Source organism: Rhipicephalus sanguineus, chromosome 1 (genome assembly GCF_013339695.2).
Source record: "Rhipicephalus sanguineus isolate Rsan-2018 chromosome 1, BIME_Rsan_1.4, whole genome shotgun sequence".
NCBI lineage: Eukaryota > Metazoa > Arthropoda > Arachnida > Ixodida > Ixodidae > Rhipicephalus > Rhipicephalus sanguineus.
In genome coordinates, this window is record NC_051176.1 from 303,894,493 (window position 1) to 303,913,309 (window position 18,817).

At 48.0% G+C, this 18,817-nt stretch overlaps 1 protein-coding gene across 1 annotated transcript in view; it reads right to left on the minus strand.

Moving 5' to 3' along the window:
• LOC119379389 (protein slit) overlaps positions 1 to 18,817 on the minus strand; it is a 480,803-nt gene that overhangs the window by 327,540 nt on the left and 134,446 nt on the right. The window contains exon 3 of the mRNA XM_037648708.2: positions 5,569 to 5,640. Within this exon, the coding sequence (XP_037504636.1) occupies positions 5,569 to 5,640 (72 nt within the window). The remainder of the gene's footprint in view (positions 1 to 5,568; positions 5,641 to 18,817) is intronic.

Below are 18,817 nucleotides of genomic sequence, written 5' to 3' on the forward strand. Positions count from 1 at the left end.
GCGGAAAGTTTGCGCAGTCTACATTCTCGAGCGAATTTGGGGCCGAATTTGTGTGTGTTGGCTGAATTTGCTTGCGAGCGTGCCGGTCTTCTTCCATACGAACACCTGTATAGCCTAACTTTTTTTTTCGGTTAGTGCGGGGGCGCATTGTTTATCGGCAATCAGACTGAATCATCAGATCACCCATTGGTAGCATACTATTCATTAAGCAGAAAGCTCAGTGTAATTTAGTATAGGATTAGACAGCTTACCGAGTTCAAATCCTCGCTCCAGATTCACTGTGCGTGTGTTTAACTGCAAGCCTAACGAGATTATAATGCTTAAAAAGTATTGGCTGTAAGAAAACTTGGACAATGCAATGGTTTTCTTCTTTAAAATGTTAAAGCAGTACTGACACGATTTTGAGGCATCGCTAAAGGGACATTTTTTCGTTTCCTTGGCATGCAGTGTTTACGCTCTCTGGAACGTTAAGGTTTCGGAGCTTTAAGAGAAGTTTGCCATGGGGAACGCGGTCGAATGCTTTGCTAAAGTCTAAAAAAATTAAATCAACCTGGCCTGAAGAATCAAGCATTTATGCGATATCATGAACTGTTGCAACTAGCTGCGTGCACGTTGATAATTTTTTCCGAAAGCCATGCTGGGCTGGAAACAACAGGTTACTATTTTCAAGAAAATCGGTAATAAAGTGAGCAATGATTCGTTGAAGTACCTTGCAGCATGTAGACGTTAGGGAAATTGGGCGGTAGTTTTCCTTCTGCAGGCGATCGCCTTTCTTATGCACAGCTACAACCCTGGCGAGACGCCAGTCATCTGGTAATGTTGCCGTTTTGAGTGATTCAGAGAAAAGAGTGGTTAAAATATGCGATATTGGTTCAGCGTATCGACGCAAGAAAGAATTCGGAATGCCGTCAGGGCCACCAAAGGATTTTTCTTTTACGCCAAGTGACAGTTCACCCTCAAAGCTTATAAAATTCGAATCAGGCAAGGAGTTCGCGATTTGCGGTATCTTTTGAAGAAAACACGGAATGAAGATAATCATTCATTATGTTGGAAATTTCTGTCAAGTCGGTAACTACTAAGTAATTCTCCCTTAATTTTTCTAAAGTTGGTGCCTTATTTCCCAAGTATTGCCAAAATTTTTCTGGATTATTCTTTAAGAAACTCGGTAAGGTCGATGAAAAATATCTATCTCGGGATGCTGTTAGTGCGCAAGGAAGTTCAACTTGAAGTTGTTGAATCCCATCGGGATTTCTGTTTGATTTCTTTTTGGCGCGCTTTAGTTTCCGCTTAATGTGTAGAATGTCGCGGGCTACCCAGGGATTAGCCCTCCTTGTTTTAACGTGGCGGTAAGGAACAAAAGCTTCTAAATAGTGCAGTACAGCATGCTTAAAGGATAGCCACAAAGAAATGACATCACTGCGGGGTTCCTGGTCTACTAGCTGCCATAATACATCAAGAGTACACTGATCATCAGCCTTCGCCATATGTTTTACCGTTTCCGTAACTGTTTTGGGGTGTTGCGCACTATCAGCTAGTTTACAAGTCACCAGAACTAGTTTGTGGTCTGATATGCCCTCTTCAATGGCTACGTCGTACGACGGAATATCTCTGTTAAAGGGGTCATGAAGCACCCCTTGGGCTTGTTGAAAAAACACACCCTGCGGAAAGCTGACACGGCTATGAACTGCTCAGCCAAATATTGCAGTCGTGCGCGCCGCGTAAAGGCTACAAGCGGAACGCGAAGTTGCTGTGTTCTCAGGCGCCCTCTTTTCAAACAGAGGCCGGTTCTCACTCTCGTCGGTGGGCGGGGCGTCTGCCGATTGACGTCGCGATCTGCATCGCCGCGTCGCAAAAGACATAGCATCCTCATTGGCCGCTAGCCGACGTAAATCGAGAGCGGCTTTCGGATCAGATGCGCTTCTTGCCACGGGGTGCCGCCACTTGCCGGTGCCGCACTCCTCAGTACACGGTACCCGCGCTCGCGCGCGCGAATCACAGCGGGAGAGCGATCGCGTTTCATGACGCGCGCTGACGTAACTTCTTTCCCCCGTGCCATCCCTCCCCGTGTAGCTTCCAGTGGGCTCGTCGGCACGAGAAAAGAGAGAAAGCGCTGAGAGCGTGCGCCCAAACCCCGTAACTCCGCTCATTCTTGACGGATACGAGAAATTTTTGCGGCAATGGATTCGGGAGGCAGTAAACTCCGATACTGAGGTCATTAGATTATTACTTAGAAAAGTGATTCATGACCCCTTTAAGAAATACAAGATCTAATACCGAACCATGATTCCCAATCACCCGCGTGTTTCGAAGTACCACTTGTTGCATGTTGCAAGAAGGCATAACGTCATACAGAGGGCTATCAATTAGATTGGCAGTCAGCTTTTGCGACCACTTAATGGAAGGCAAGTTGAAATCCCCAGCCATTAAAATACGAGGACACTTTAACGACGACATGTGATCGCGTAGCAGTGATAAGAATTCGGGAGGAGAAGACGGGGCCGATAGACAGCACATAGAACAAACATGTGGCTCCAGCAGTTTACTTTTAGAAAAAGGCTTTCGTGGCCATCTATTTGCGCAAGTGCGCTGGCGGCAAAACTGTTTTACAGCGAAAGCTGTTATGAGATCATTTCACCGGCCGTTTTTGGCGCCGTAGTTGTCCGCCGCCGCCGGTGTCCGTAATCAGTATCGCTCGAAATAAGAAAAAAAAAGCGAAATAAGAAAAAAATTCCAGGATGGAACGAGGTTCGAACCTGGGCCCTCTGCGTGGGAGCCCAGTATTCAACCTCTGAGCCATGCCGGTGCTTCAAACTGCTTAGCAAGAAGGTCCTATACAGGCTTCATGTCGGAAAGGAACCACATTAGCACATGCAATATAGCCTGGTAGAAGAGTAAAATAAACACCAAGCATCGCACAACACAAATTCTGTAACCAGGCGTCACACAATGCGAATTGCACAACGAGTAGGTTGTTGAATGCTTCCAACCCATTACAAAGGGCTCTGCCATAATTCTTCGTCATCATCAGGCACAGCATCAGCAAAGTGCGCATAATGCCTTACATGCGTTTAGCAGGTACCACGGCTCTCCGTAGAATGACGAAAAATGGCACAGTGCCTGCTGCCCTACTTCTAAAAAATTACAATGATTTATAGCGTAGTGGGTTCCTCGCAAGTGCACTTGTATTTGTTGCCAAGGAAGCCCATAAGCGCACGATCCATTTCCTCGGGGTCTCAGTAAAATTACAATGATTTAGAGCGTAGGGGGTTCCTCGCAAGTGCACTTGTATTTGTTGCCAAGGAAGCCCATAAGCGCATGATCCATTTCCTCGGGGTCTAAGTAAAGTTCCTCGCCCCCTCGCCGTTTCTCTCCCACGTCAACGTATGTTATACAGCATGACGGGAGAGGGAAATAGCGACCGGGCGTCACCAAATGCAACTTACATAACTGGTGGGCCGTTTAAAGCTTCCAACCCATTACAAAGGGCTGAGCCATAATTCTTCATCGTCATCAGTCGTCGCGTGAACAAAGTGCACATAATGCCTTACAGACGTGTAGCTGGTGCCTCGCTTCTCCGCAGAATGACGAATAATGGCTTAGTAGGTGCTTCCCAACTTCACAAAAATTGTGATGTAAGGCCTATTGGGTACCTTTCTAGTGTACTTGTATTGTAGCCCCAAGAGAGCTTACAACGGGATCTAGAAACGCCGCTCTTCCAGCTTTCGCTGTGACTGTGCTGCGGTTTCAGTGCAGGCCTGGCGTTTTTTCAATATTATCGCCACGCCTCCACCCCTACTTGTGCGACCTCCTCGAAAGATCTGATACGACGGAGGAATTACATCCACATCACTGATATCACAATGTAACCATGTTTCAGACACCATCGTTATAAGCGGATCATATCTGAAAATAAGTTGTTCAAGCTGTTCAGTCTTATTCGCTAAACTTCGAGCACTGAAACTGAGCAGTCTAAGTTCCTTTGAACGAATGTGCGTGTGAGGTCATTGATTATCGCGTGGCCTACGAGCTTCTCGGAAAAGGACACACTAGTTTCTAGTCTCGTCCCATACGTAAAGGCTACCATCAATGCTTAGCTTCTCGTTAGCAAGGAAAACACGTTTTCCTTGGGATTTTTCATCCTGGGCGGTTTCCCAGAGAAGGCGCCTTTTACGCAGGGTGTATTGACTGTAGTCATTCTGCAAATAAATGTTAGTGCCTTTGAGCTTTTTTAGCTTTCCGCATGACAGCTTCTTTTTCCAGGAAGTCCTGGAAGTAAACGATTACAAGCCTTTTGCCAGATTTTCGCCCAAGACGGTGAATTCTGGCAACAGAACGGACGGTTTCCTTTAGCTTCTGTGAGAAGAGCTCGTCGACCACTTCACGTCGCAGCGATTTTTCATTTTCGCCTTGCTGTTCACTAATTCCATGAATAATGATGTTGGAGCGCCTCGTTGTTTACGCGCACCATGTGCAACTGACAGGAGACGACATAACTGCTGCTAGTACGTCATGAGTTGCTGTCCCCACGTTAATTAGACACAGCGACGAGCACTGTTAGGGTGAACACACGAGCGCGTGGCCGACGGCACTGTCAGCGCCGCGTAACAGCCATCCTTGGAAACATTGCACATGCGCAGCATGTGCTCTGCGATACACTCTTTCCACCGCGCGCACAAGTCATGGATCCGCTTGTCGTGGATACGCTTGTGTGTACGCGATGGGAAGATTATTTCGTAGAACGCATGATGCGCATGCGCAATGCTTCCAGCGATGACCGTTACGCGGCGCTGACAGTGCCGTCGGCCTAAGGCCCCTATACCTACGGAGTATAGGGGCTTTACGTCGGCCACGCGCTCGCGTGTTCACCCTAACAGTGCTCATCGCTGTACGTCAGACTGTGTTCACACGTGACTGTGACACCACCTCCTCAATATTGAAAATGAAAGTGGTTTTCATAAGGTAGAGGTATTAAAAATATTTGCAACGCGTCCTGAATCACCGCGATGCTCTTTTTATGGTTCTCGACGCCAGTGTTTTTATTTAGAGCAACAACTGAAAAATTCATTATATTCGTGTCAGTACACCTTTAGGGTTTCTGCTCTGCGTTCCTTTTCTTTCTTTTCGTGGATAGAAATGTTGCCCGTATTTACCAGAGTGATTAAATACACGAGTGCAGTCAGTAGTGCAGTTCATTACGATTAGCAATAGCGTTTTTTCTCGGGGCATACCGCGTAGGAAGGACGGAACAGGAGAGGGAGGTAAGGCAGGGATGTTAACCGGTCTAGGATAACTGGTGTGCTCCTTCACGGGGGTTAGAAGGAGAGGGGGAGCACACACTCCTCACAGTCACAATATCGTCATTAGTATGGTCGTACCGCCTAGATGGTTACGCGGCTTCTGGGGCCCCACTGTAACGCTCCGTTCCAGCGACGGTTCGCTCTCGCGATGCGGGGACGGAAAGGGCCACGCGATGGTGCGGCGGCAAGCATCTCGCGCCATTAGCGTGTCCCAACTGATTTCATTCAACGACGCGCTCCTCAAGGGAAGCGTCTGGATCGATATACTTACAGCCTCTCCATGGATGTGAGGTCCGCGAAGGCACCCCGATGCACCGTGTGTATCTCGTTCTCCATCAGATGCCTGCGTGCAAACAGCCCAATCAAGCGCACAACTCCCGAGCACACTCTTTCAAAGCAAGAAGTGAAAAAAAAAAAAAAAATGACCTGCCGGCCAACAACAAAATGCACTGGTGCATGTTTGCGAGGCGGACCGGACTGCTACCCCGGTGTAAAGCTGCGGCTGCTTCAGTGCACGTTTCGCACTTACGAGGCAACAACACTTCATGCCCCTCTGTATGGAAAGCTTTTTTGCAATCTTTATTACCTTTACGGCAATTTGCGCGGCGCATATTTCCCATCATGATGATCGTAACAGCAGTGGCAAAAAGAAGAACAAAAAAAAAAGAAATAGGAGCTAAAGAACGATAACGCATCTCTGCCATCCTTTTTCATTCCGTAGATCATTTGTGCCTCCCTCCCAACTTCTTTCCCTCATTTTTAATCATAAAAATGCTCTTATGCTAAAATAGGTCCAAAGGTAACATCCTACCCAATTCTGATACTTTGCATATTATTAGAAAAGGCCACCGACCAATAACAAGGAACACGGACGAACGAACAGTTCATTGAATTCGGACCCCGGCCTTCGGCTTTTTCGACTGTACGAAATCGCTTCAGTGTCCAAGCGAAAAGTTAAACGAAATTTTGGCACGAACATTAGTTGCAGAAGAGACGTAAGAACGTATGCGATTGCGAAAGCTACTTTCCTGCTACTACATTGCGTAACCGCAACTAGTTTCTTTCTTTTTTTTTGGCGACATAGACATTGTCGGTTCTGTTATCGTGTATCCAGCGATCACAACTGGTCGTGTCACTGCAGCGAAGACAGTCTTGCATGAGGTGACGGGAGCGTTCCGCCCTTGGCATGTCCATATAAGGTGGTATGCATCTGCTTGCATCGCCGAAACAGAACAACAGTACGGGTAGCCGGGGCCACCCCTGCCCGAAGCCTCCTAAGCACTACTTCCTCCGCCCTAGTAAGGTGAAGGGGGAGAGAGCAGACACGGTGGGATGAGAGCGCGTGTATCCTGCCGGAGAACATTCTTACGGGCACGGAGTGTATTTAGGTGCTGAGGTGGAAGGGGAATAGATGGGAGGGCTGTATTAGGAGCGCAGTGTGCCTGCTGGTCAGCAGCAATATTGTGAGGGTTCGCAGCATGGCCTTGAATCCAGTGTACCCTGACGCAAGTGGCTGTATTACGGTTCATCTTATGTATCGCCTCGCAGATTTCCATCGTTTTGTGCACTTTCTTGAGTTCCTGGATAGCCGCTAAAGAACCAGTGAATACGTCAAGTTGCTTAATTGTAGGCAACTTAGAGGTGACATCCCGCACTGCGTCATGGATGGCTTCAAGTTCCATTACAAGAGGACTGGCTTCAGTACATAGATAATGCTGGTGAACACTGATGAAATTATGCGTGGTACTTAGGAATGATATCCTCCCGCCGTCTTGTAGGATGGCAGCATCTGTGTAAACTTTGCAGGTATTAGCGCATGGTGCTTCGATATTAGAGCGTTCGTCAATAATACCTGATGTATCGCTGCGCCGTAACTGGGTTGTCTTATTAGATGTGATGGTGGTGGATTCCCAGGGAGGCATTGTATCGGACTGGCTGTCAGTGCGAGACCCACGTTGAAAGTGAGCATGCAACGCAGCAACAACCGGAACAAGTTGCTTTTTTATTTTACGCGCTTTTTCCCTTTGCAAAATTAGCTCTGCAATGGTGTTAAGCTGGGCGTGCTCCTGTAAAGTTGGTATTGGGGTGATGCGGGGTAACGCTGTTATTGTGCGCATGGCATCACGGTTAATGGTCTCCAACTGTGCCAGCTGTGCCCAAGTTAAGCGTTGAAATTGCGCCTGGCATAAAATTCTTGGATGAAGAACTGTGCGTACGAGCCGTCGAGCATCCGTACGAGCTCCAGCTGCTTTTGATGCAATGCGGCGAATCGGATGAAGCGTTTTTGTGGAACCCTGCCTGATTTTGTGGAGCCAGTGCGCACCACTGCCGGACCGGCGAATGTCAAGACCCAGTATGCGGACCTCCGAAGCCTCAGGAATCGTCACTGTACCAAGTGTAAATGTAAAGGGGCACTGCATGATCTTTCTGCGTCCTGCCTTGTTAGCCACCACAATATAGCTTGAGTTTTGGGCGGAAATGTCCAACCCTGCATTCCGAGTGTAGTTCTCAAGTACATCAAGGGCTTGCTGAAGCTGTTGAGCTTGTCTTGAGACGTCTTTATGCACAGACCACAAAGTCACATCATCAGAGTAGATTTGAATATGACTTTTGGGTCAGAAGACAAGTCCAAGCAATAATCCTGTCGATGAAAACGAATAGAGGACATCGAAAGCCTTTCCTTACAACTATCTAGGCAATGACCACGTCATTCAGATCTTTATGCAACAGCATCGACGAATCCGCCCTAAATGAACGTGAGGGCGATCGGTGCGTTCTACGACGATGTATTGTTGGGCCTCATTCGAGTCGCGCACTTCGCAATTCCTTTCTCACCTCGTCTCAGGTCTGTTCAGTCACCACAACAACAACAACAACAACAACGACAACAACGACAACAACAACAATAATAATAATAATAATAATAATAATAATAATAATAATAATAATAATAATAATAATAATAATAATAATAATAAAGTTCCCGAGCGATGCTTCGACCATACCTTCCAGCCCAGCAGCTCAAACTTTTCGCCTTTGTTTTGGACGACGAACGCGTCTTGTGTAAAAGCCAGCTGCCCCGTGGCGGTGTCTCTCTCGCAGTTTGAGACATGTAGACTAGACAGCCTTCGAGATCGGCCCACGTTCTCCAGTCCCACATTGTACCGTTTCCACGATCCAGCATGGTCGAACAGATTTTCACGCTTCTTCGCTGACACCATTACCACATTAAGATACACCCATGGCAGCTACAATATATTAAACCACACAGTCGTTGATCGCATCACAATTTGTGTAGCTCCCTTACTCCCGTGGAAAACGAAGCATCGATCGACAAGGTCTTAAAGGGACACTAAAGAGAAACAGTGAATTGGTTTATATTGATAAAGTGTGCTCGGAGAACTCTTGCGTACTTTATTTTACCACCGTAGTTTTATTATTAGCGGAGAAAACCAAGGTCAAAGCTTCATTTTTAAGTTTCTCGCCGAACTTTGTAATTCATGACTTAAAACATTTCAAAGAGCATTTAACGTATTTTGGCGCCACTGGCTCGAAGAAATTTCCACAAACTCGTTATCTCAAGTCTCTGACTCCTTCAGAGGAAAACGTACTTCGATTTAACCGATTAGGAACTACGTAGGCCCAAGCAGGCGCCGTCAAAAATATGTGACGTCACGGCAAATGGTGCGGGAATTCCAAGGTGGCGTCGCCACCTGTATTTTCTTTTCGCGCGTTTTCTCGCTTATTAAGCGTCTTCGCGCAGAAAGCGTGGTGTTTTCGGTATCGTGGAAGACTACTTTACTAATGCGAGAAAAATCGTTTTGCTCTTTAGTGTCCCTTTAAGCTTGCATTCAACAGCCATCCAACATCGATGCGGTGGTCGTCATCGTATTAGTACTATTGCCAGCCACCCTCCATACACACTTGGCTCAGATAAACACATAAGGTGGCGCTTTGAGCCAACCGAGACGATGCTGCCTGCAACGTGCTTCACGTGTCATCGGATCTGCAAATTTGTTATTTCATTTTCATGGACTAACGCTTCAGCTGCAGGGCTACGCCAAACGGCTCGTGAATCAGCATTGACGTTCACGTGACTATGCATATCATACCACGCCTCCTGTCTCCTGAAAGAAGAAAATACAGACAGGGAGATTAACCACGCCACAATATGCGGTTTACTATCCTCCTCTATAGGAGAGAGGAAAATGACAGAATAAACACGACTGCCCCTTGGGTTGCCAGGAGACCATGCTTTACCGTTTTACGGCAGATTGTCTTCTGGAATGGCCGACGGCCCCCCGAGCGACACGAGCACAGAACCTTAGTGCATCGAAACAGTCGTGATGTGGCCGCATAAATAGTCGGCCGCCGGCATTTGCGAACGAAAAGCCCTGCAAATACAGCCCCAATTGTTCGCACCGAGATTTCAGCTCTTTTCCATTCTTGCAGGCGGGTAATTACGTACAATAAGCCTGTTCTATCCACTTATGCTGGTTCGTCTTTGCTCCTCCGCATTGGCAAAGCTATTAGTTCGTAATCAGTGTGTCGATAATAAATCTCCAGCCAGCTAGTGCCTGGGTAAGAAAGCCTTTCTGGGCCTTCGTTGATAAATTATGCTTCAATTCACGACATTTGCAGTTGGCGCCTAAGATGTTCAAAAATGAGGCCGAAACCTGCCTCCTTACTTTTGTTCCCTCCAATGCTCTGACTTTTCCCCAAGTTTCTATGCCCGAGCAGGCAATTAAAAATAAAAAAGTGAGGCTTACTCGTGAGACCACATGCCAGCCAGTCCCGATGTGGCATCTTATTAGTGAAGGCGGCCGGCCTGTGGCAACGGTCACTTATGAAAGAAAAGCTCTTGAATTATCACCCCTCCCCCCCGTAAACCTTTTGCACTTGTTGGAATTCCGAGCCTTTTTTTTCTTTTTCCTTTAAGTTAACGTCGCTGTGCAGACATTAAGCTCACTTGCTGCGGTATGCTGGTTCTGCTATTTTATTACGTTTGAAGAAGTCACTCAAAATAAGAAACAGCCCCGACGTGGATCCATTTAAGAGACTTGCTAGTTGATTCTCAGCGCGCATTCAGTCCCCACACCAAATATAGCAGCCAATCAAATGCACGAGCGAAATTGGAGAGCTACACTTAGTGACAAACGATCAGTGCGGTCGATTAGCGTGAGAAGAAAATTTTTTTTTACGCTAGCGTGCAAACATCTGACGTGCAGAAATTGAATGCGCCTACAAATAAAAAAAGAGCGAGGAGCGCTGGGGGAGGCAGCCGGGCAAGGCTCTTTATCGCGTGCAAATCGCGGCGAGATAATCCGATATAATTCACGACCACAGAATCGCTATTGCTGCTGCACAGGGGCCAACAAAAAAAAATGGTTCATCCCTCTGTCATAGGAATCGGAATAACACGAAAGTAAAGCGTGTCCTTATATAGAAGTAACTGAATGTTTACTGTAAATTGATATAAGAGAGTTTGCACAATGTATATTGATGTCTGTCAGCTATAGCACCGTTTAACGTGGATGTGCCCACATTGATGATTGGTGGTACATCTCCATCCTGACGACTAACGTCCATGTTAAATGATTACACAAAACCTTGTGGTAGCTGTAGCAGTTAACGGTGGAAGCGTAATCAGAGAACGAGGTGTGATAGCCAGAAGAGCGTCGCATATTGCACGCAGAACTTGGTCGCCATCCCGCGGCATGTTAAAATGTGATTGAACACCCCGGCCGGACTAGAGGGAAACGCAAAGCGCGTCGTGCCGCCCCCGTAGCCCGGCCGCGATTTTTCTCAGGGCGAGCGCGTGAGCAGGGAACGCGGTGTTACAGCCAGGTGAGGCAGGCGCGCGTCGCTGAGTTATTTTTGGTTTGGATTAGCGTGACGCTATGAGCGAGGCCGACGCTTTTACGACGCTTTAGGGAGCCTACATGACCGTACGACGCTTGCGCTAAGGTCGCCACCTCGCGGTGTGTTAAGGCATTGACAAAATTGAACTTCTATTGAAAACGCGCCGAATGGGACGGACGTGTGACGCGTTGCAGGTGCTATTCGCGGAGGCCACAGTAATGACGAATTACTTTACTTTACCGCTCCCAGACAACACCACCACGCCGCCGACCGGGAGAGTGGTAGATATAAAAGGCGCGTTTGTAAAGTCCTCTAGCGTCAGTAAAAAAAAAAAAAAAAAAATGACCGTGGCGCAGGGGATAGCGTGCCCGGCATGTGTTCTTGCGGACTGAGCGGTCGTGGGTTCGACACCCGTTGACGGAACTCTTTTTCTTTGCCATCTGATCGTGTAAATTTTTGCGACGTCACTTCCGTGACGGAAATACGTCACCGAAGTCTTGGTGGACCCGGCATAAAACACTTTCGTGTTAAAAAAAAAAAAGGCGAGGGGGGGGGGGGGCTGATTGGGTAGTGATAAGCGGTCGAGGAACTGTAACAAAAAAGGCTGGCGACCACGTACGCCGGCCACAGACGCCCGCTTTTATTCGAGAGCTCGCTGTTGCGTGCCCCAGCAGCGCACGTCTCTCTGCGATATACTTTCTTCAGCTGCAAATAAGTGTCTGAAAAGCGCGGTCCTTTAATAATGTGGCCGCGGAGTCCATGACCCGTCCTTGCAGCCAGTGGCGTACCAACATGTTCGGGAGTTGGGGGGGGGGGGGGGGGGGGCTGGCCTTTCTAGCCTGGCTGTCTATCCAGTCTCCTTCGTACATAAAACCCAGGTCGCGGGACCGAATCCCGGCCGCGGCGGCCGCGCTTTCGATGGAGACGAAAATGCTTGAGGCCCGTGTGCTTAATTTAGGTGCACGTTAAAAAACCCCAAGTAGTCGAAATTTTCGGACCCGTCCACTACGGCGCCTCTCGTAATCATATCGTGGTTTTGGGACGGTAAACCCCAGATATTATTATTATAGGCTTTTCAATGTACTCGAGTCCACTGCCTCATTCCTCGCCTTGTTCCGAGCCGCCACCATCACTCTATCGCTACAAGCTAGAATATGGTAAGCAAGGCCAACGTTTTTAGATTAATCTAAACACGTTGGCAAGGCAAAGCAGGTTAATCGGAAACTCAAGCGGCAACATTCTTTAGCTCCCCCAATGCGGCTCAACTAAAATTGGGGGATGCGTAAGCTTCGTCTTTAAGGGTAGAACTTTTTCGCGCCGATGGCCGGGGTTCGATTCCACCTCGGGTACATCATTTTTTATTATTTGCATCCATGGCGATTTTTCGGTCACGAACAATGATGCTTTTTCGCTCACCCCCAGCGATGCCGACGCCGAAATTTCTGCGACACGGGCTCCTTGACGCTATCGCGTTAGAACATTGAACAGTTCTGCGCACTCATCAACTGATAGCAAATTGGATATAGAGCAGCAGTGATTGCTGTGTAGAAGTAAATGTTCGCTCAGTTCATGGTTTCTCAGTGTGCAGCCGACAGTGACCACTGTCGAAAGTGGGGGGGCTCGGCCCCCCTAACTTTTCTCAGAGGGGGAAGGGGGGCTAGCGCCCCCTTTGCCCCCCCCCCCCCCCCGGTAGATACGCCTATGCTTGCAGCCGTCACTCGCTCTCCAGCTGGTTCAGCAAATATTCCCATTTTCTCGTCGCTTCTCGTTGGCCCTTTCCGTACTTTGGAATTGTCAAAAATAGAGTCGCCAGAACATTCATTATCAGCAAGTTGTTGCTACTTCCAGCACAAGTCTTGGTCAGCACGTCGCATCGCAAACCCTCAATCAATAAATGCTATAAATTTCTTTATTGATGGACTGCGTACACCAACATTTCCTTTACTGACTAACTTGCCGCAGTACTCGGCATCAATTTAAATATACAGATAAACCACGATAAAACGAAGGCGGTAAAATCAGCCACTTACTTCGTTATATCGAAGCTTGGTTAAATTGAAATTCGACCTTTTAAGCAACGTATATTCGCGAAAGGCTTCTTTTTTGCACGGGAATTGCCGCAAGAATATTTCAATAATACGGCAGTCCAAAAAACTAATTTCAATCACAGCGAAAAAAAATCAATTTCTTAAGCCTGAGATCATACTGCGCCGGCGAAGACACAGCGGCCGAGCATCGCGCGTGAACACGAGAGAAACGGAGGTCCAATGCGCTCTGGCCATTTGGATAAGCGTTCGCAAAAGCCGCGTACACCTCAACCATATGGCCATTGGCCCTAGCAGAAGTTTCAGTTTATCGCCTCGTTCTTCCTCTGGGGCAGCACTGAAACTTGGTTACACTGAAATCACGGATAACTTGCTTCGTTATATAGAGGTACATAACACATGGTGTTCTATGGACATTAAGTGTGGAAAGTGAAATACTTCATTATATCAAGACTTTCGCAACACGGTCTAGCTGCGGTCACGATCACGAATTTCACAAATGAGCATCGTCACCTTATCCGTGGAACATCTGTCGCCTACGCTGAAGCCTTCGAAGACGTCACTGAGTGTTTTGCATGTGAAGACAGCAGCAGCGATGAAAAAGCACGGCCGGTCTGGAGGCGCGCGCTCAGCGAGCGCGCGCCTCTAGACCGGCCGTGGAAAAAGTTGTCAAAGATATTGACATCAACAATGCGCTGTCGGAGGAAAACAAGAAGGCCTTGCGGGAACTGTTATTCGAACTCAGGACGTGCCCTGCTAAATCGTCAATAGTGAGTCAGACAGTAATCACGCAGCACAGCACTTACGACGACGCAAGTCCTATTCAGGAGCAGCCATAGCGTGTCTCGCAGAAAGAACGCGAAGCAATTAAAGTGATCGAAGGAGGTTATCGACGATGGCGTTATCCAGCCTTCGAACAGTCCGTGGCCAAAAAGAAGGATGGTACGCTTCGCTTCTCTGTTGAAAGCTCAACAACGTCAAAAAAAAAAAAAAAAAAACGTTTATCCGCTGCCGCGTACTGATGATTCTCTTGACCGGCTACGGCGAGCGAAGTATTTTTCCTCCCTTGATTTGAAGAGTGGCTATTGGCAGATCGAGGTTGATGAGCGAGACTGTGAGAAAACAGCCTTTGTCACGCCGGATGGCCTTTACGAATTTCGAATGCTGCCGTTTAGTCTCTGCTCAGCGCCAGCTACCTTCCAATGCTCGATGAATACTGCATTGGCCGTCTTAGAGTGACAAAGCTGCCTTGTCAACTTAGATGGCGTGGTCGTCTTTTCAGCCAGCTTCTCCGAACATCTGAAGCGACTACGACAAGTACTCTATAGGCAATCCGATCGGCTAACCTACGTTAAAGGCTCAGAAATGCCACTCTGGTTACGAAGAACTCAAGTTCCTCGGACATGTCGTCAGCGCGTCCGTCCCGAGAAAACCACCGCTCCTTTCCCACCTCTGCCGATAAGAAAAGTGTTCGGCGGTTCCTTGGACTAAGCGCATACTGCCGGCGCGCTTTATAGGCAATTGTTTGAAAATTGCCGGACCGCCTCCTACAATTGGCCGACTCGGCTCACTGTATAAAGACGACACACCGTTCGTTTGGAGCTCTGAACAAGAAACTGCTTTCGCCGAGCTCCGACATCGCCTGGCGTTATACCACTTGCTCTTGGGCACTTCGACGAAGAAGCCGAAACACAGATTCATACCGACGCCAGTAACATCGGTCTGGGCGCGCTACAGCGGCAGGTGGACGTTGAAAGAGTTGAAAGGGTTATCGTTTGCGCAAGTCGCACCCTATCACGCCCCAAGTCCAACTACAGAACCACGGAGAAGGAGTGCGTTGCCGCCGTATGGGCACTTGCTAAGTTTCGACCCTATCTCGACGGCCGCCCATTCATGGTCGTGACGGATCGTCCCTTTCTGTGCTGGCTGGCGAACTTAAGAGACCCTTCTGGACGACTAGCACGGAGGAGCCTACGTTTGCAGGAGTAGTTTCAGTCATCGGCCAGACAGGCCGGTGTTTAAATGAGCGGCTGAAAGAGCACGCTCACAATATCTCCTCAACGGTTTCGGGGCACCTCGGCATTCATTGCCGAAACTGCGGCTGTTCCCCCGTCTTCCAGCATTGTGCAGTGGTCAAGCGTCATCGGGAACAGATGATACGCGAAATTCACGAGGCTGCGGAAATGGCTAGGCTGGGCGATGCGTGTGTCAGCAGGCCTTCAATTGCCCTATCACAAAAAGAAATTGATTTTCTTCAGAACGCTTACACACGTGAGGCTCATGGCGATGATTATGTTCCATAGGTTTTCACTGTTTTTATCTTTTTATTTGTTGTTCCTATATTTGTCAGATACTGTACAAGTATATATTGCGCGGTGCTAACAAATAAATCTTGTTGTAAGTCAGCACCGCCGTCTGTGTCCTTCTTTCTCTTGTCCGCCGTTTTTTAGCGCTGTTTTTTATGTGAAGTACGACGCCACTATCTTGTATAAGTCAGGTCGCCCACACGAAGACGCGGACACGTTGTCGCGCGCGCCCGTTGAATTTGCCGATCAAAACCTCGAAGACGGCTGCGCTTTCCTTGGCGCCGTAAGCGTAACAAACTTAGCTACACGGCAGCAAGCAGCTGCTGGATTGCGACCTATAATTGAACATCGAGAGGGCCCCGACGTTTCTCTGCCCCCGCACATAGCTCGCGGATCCTTTAGTTTGCGACAGGGCCTGTTGTACAAGAAAAACGCTGCTGCCAGCAACAAAACTTATCTATTGGTCGTCCCAGCAGAGCTTCGTGACGAAATCATGTTTGCCTGCCACGACGAACCTCCATATGGCCACCTGGGCATCACCCGAACCCTCGCTAGGGTACGCAAGTCTTACTACTGGCCGAAACTTGCCATTTGCGTTCAACGGTACGTTCATGCCTGTCGTGAATGCCAGCGCCGAAAGTCACCAGTTGTGAAGCCTGCAGGATTACTTAACGCTATCGAGCCACCAGTAGCATAACCAGAATTTTTTTTCGGGGGGAGGGGGGATTCAACTACAGTTGAAACCCGCAATAACGAAATCGGCGGGGAAAGCAGAAAATTTCGCTCTTGCGGGAATTTCGTTGGCGCGAGAATGCAGCAAAAACGACATGGAATTTACAAAAAACACATTTTATTTCCAAAAGTATCTAAGTTTGCTTTGGCGGGCCTTACCATGCAGCATTTTCATGCCTCTCGATCGGGAATCTCGTTTGCCACGGCACAAAGTTCTCCCCATGCACTGGTCAGTGACGGCGGCACCGCGCTCTCACCAGTACCGTCATCAAGTGCGCCTACAGGCGAACCTTCTTCCGGCTCCGCTGGATCAGCGCGGAATCGTGGACAGCGAACTCCACGCAACGCCGAATTCTTCGGCAATGTCATTTTTTTTTCAGCCCTTTTCCACCTCACTGATGATTGCAGCCTTATCTTCCAGCGTGATGAACTTCCGCTTTTTCGTTGGAGGTGGCACCTTCGCAGGCAGCGAAATCGGACGAAGCAGTCGCAACAGTCGCAACACACAGGTTCACGTTGCATCAAGCAAACGCTCCACAAATGGCTCCACACATGCGACCATGTGCGCGCAAAGCCGACAAAGCCAAGCACAGAGCCAAGCCAACGAACGAAACTCCATTATTTGCGCACTCATGTTTGAAAAATTTCGTTAATGAGGGACTGCGGTATGAATATCTTTCGTAGTCGCGAGTTACGAAATGCATTGACTACTATGGGCGTTCGCCGGTGCTCCGAAAATATTTCGTTGCGGTGAGAATTTCGTTCCCTCGGGATTTCGTTATCGCGGGTTTCGACTGTATACTTTTGGTATGCGTTATATATATATATATATATATATATATATATATATATATATATATATATATATATATATATATATATATATATATATATATATATATATATATAGAGAGAGAGAGAGAGAGAGAGAGAGAGAGAGCGAGGCTGAACTAAAGACCACGAAAGAAGAACTTTGAAAGCTGAAGCAGGTGCTGCCTTCGGCTGAGATGGAGAACAAGAGACCGACGGAGGAGGCAGCAGCAAGCGGATAAACAACAATCCAGGCTGGAAGAGGAGGTGACGCAGCTGCAGGAATCCCTGGAGAGGCCGACAGAAGAGGTGGATCAGTTGGAGAAGGAAGGTTCCCCCCCCCCCCCCCCCAAACCCCTCACCTTGGCCACGCCACTGCGATCCACCCAGAACACCCTTTGACCAAGTCGGCATGGACCTCCTGGGCCCGTGTTGCCTTTGTCGTCACCGAGAAACAAATGGACAATCATCGCTAATTTAACCCGCTAGGCTGAAACAAAAGCTCTTCCCAAAGGCACAGCTTCTGAAGTTGCTCAGTTTTTTATAGAGAGCGTTGTACTAACGCCACGGCGCTCCATCCTGCGTCATCCCATCCGAGGAACGGCGTTTACGACAAGGCTATACTTGGACACATTTTTCAACTAAGTTACGCCACGCATCGCAAGACGACAGCCCAGCACCGACAAACAAATGGCTTGACCGAAAGGCTGAACAAAACGATGACTGCTATATACAGGGTGTCCCAGCTATCACGCAGCACGATTTAAAAAAAGAGGAATGGCGTTACGCGAATCAAAGCTACAGCATATTGTTCCTGGTACACTAGAGTAGCCACTGCTATTTTTTTCGTTAATGAGGTTTAATTAATTAGTCATAATTATATTTCTAACTCGACAAGTACTCGCCTAATTGTCAAAATGTCAATGAGGCGTATGTAGGCATGTTCAAATGGCATCTAACAGCGCTACTTTCAACAACGTGCTAATTGCGCGCTCATTTTGTCCGGCTGATAAAGAAAGCCCGCTAAATATGAAAAATAACACGTGACTACGCTCCCACCCGCAAAAGAAACCAGCGCCCTCAAATAAGCTTACTGCAAACAACCGCTTTGCCTGTTGCCTGTTGCGAAAGACGACGTTCCGCATTTTGGCAAGGGTACAGGTCGGGCGCCAGCGATATGCGTGCAATTTCGCTGGGATTCAATCCGTTCGATAGTACGCCGCAATCCTCCATATCTCACGGCCGACTGTTCTCATTGATAACGCGGCAGGTGTTCTGATTACGGCCTGACTCTGTAAAACCAAGCGGTGCGTTTCTAGGCCGGGGAGTGGCAGATAGGGCGATGCGTTTTTTTTTCTTTCTGCATTTTTTCCTTGATACTGTCTACCTCATAGGGAGCCTGTTTGAGGGCGCTGGTTCCCGACGCGCGCCAACGCGCGCAACACTCTAGTCACGCGTCACTTTTCATATTTCGCGGGCTTTCTTGACCAAGCGGAAAAAATGAGCGCGCAATTAGCACGTTGTTGAAAGTAGCGCAGTTAGATGCCATTTGAACATGCCTACATACGCCTCATTGACATTTTGACAATACTACTGACAACAGTACTTGTCGAGTTAGAAATATAATTATGACTAATTAATTAAACCTCATTGACGAAAAAAATAGCAGTGGCTACTCTAGTGTACTAGGAACAATATGCTGTAGGCTTGATTCGCGTAACGACGTTCCTCTTTTTTTAAATCGTGCTCCGTGATAGCTGGGACA